The sequence below is a fragment of the Bison bison genome, unplaced genomic scaffold (genome assembly GCF_000754665.1).
Source record: "Bison bison bison isolate TAMUID 2011002044 unplaced genomic scaffold, Bison_UMD1.0 scf7180017864223, whole genome shotgun sequence".
In the NCBI taxonomy this organism is placed as follows: domain Eukaryota; kingdom Metazoa; phylum Chordata; class Mammalia; order Artiodactyla; family Bovidae; genus Bison; species Bison bison.
The window spans coordinates 1943120-1944041 of NW_011494795.1; the positions used below are offsets into that span (position 1 = coordinate 1943120).

Here is a 922-nt window from a genome sequence, read left to right on the forward strand (position 1 = left end):
GGAGGGGATTGGTGTTTAGGCTGAGTCCTTGCGGCCGAGCTAGAGGTGGTAAGGAGGTTAAGACGCCCTGCTGATTGTGCTGGGAGGGGAGGGCGGGTCAGACAGGACAAGAGAAAAGAGAGGAGACCTCCCAGGGGGTCCAGAAGGGGCCAGCAGTGGAGGTGACATTGAATTCAGGAGGGAGGAGGACTTCTTGGGAGGCAGAGGCTGTGGACGTCCTGAACTGCAGAGAGGAGGGTGCAGACCCGGGAGGAAGGGAGTTCAGGAGGGGAGGAATAAGGCTCCCGGGGGTGGGAGTGGGATGGGAGGGGGCCCTGAGAGTGGTTGAGGACTGGGTCCAGGCCTGGGCCTCCTCTGAGGACGCTGGATGTCAGGGTCATGTCCAAGGCCAGCTGCCTTATGGCTGTGCTTGGCGTTCAGCTGGGACTCAGTCATTTGGAATGCCTCAGAGAAGCGTGGCCCTCCGTCACAATGACCCCCCTGGGTATGGATGGCCGAGGCCGAAACAGATAGTGATCTGCAGTCGTCCCTGAACCACAGACGCCGAGGCCGTGTCCAGAATGCCCATGGACCGCAGGGCCCCTGCTTCCCGGCGCTGTGGGCAGGGTCCTGTGGACCGCAGGGCCCCTGCTTCCCGGCACTGTGGGCAGGGTCCTGGCGTTTCCCGCCGTGGCCTCTCCCTCTCCAGGCCCCCCAGTCCACATCCCACCGCCTCCAGGTCACCCCCTCCGTTCTCCTGGGCACACAGCCTTCCTCACCCAGAGGCCTGGTGCCGTCAGCCGCCCGCTGCCTCCCTGCAGTGGCCCTGGGCAGGCGGGCAGTGTGCTTGGAGCCAGCGCACCCTAACCCCTCTCCTTGTTTCTGCAGCCTGCTCCAGCTGGTGATCTCGGGACCCGTGCAGCAATCGCCCCACACGGCACTC

The 922-nt window shown here is 64.6% G+C and overlaps 1 protein-coding gene across 1 annotated transcript in view; it reads left to right on the forward strand.

The window, feature by feature from the left end:
- LOC104992797 (chromosome unknown open reading frame, human C7orf26) overlaps positions 1–922 on the forward strand; it is an 11619-nt gene that overhangs the window by 9564 nt on the left and 1133 nt on the right. Inside the window, exon 6 of the mRNA XM_010845785.1 lies at positions 868–922. Coding sequence (XP_010844087.1) covers positions 868–922 — 55 coding nt within the window. The remainder of the gene's footprint in view (positions 1–867) is intronic.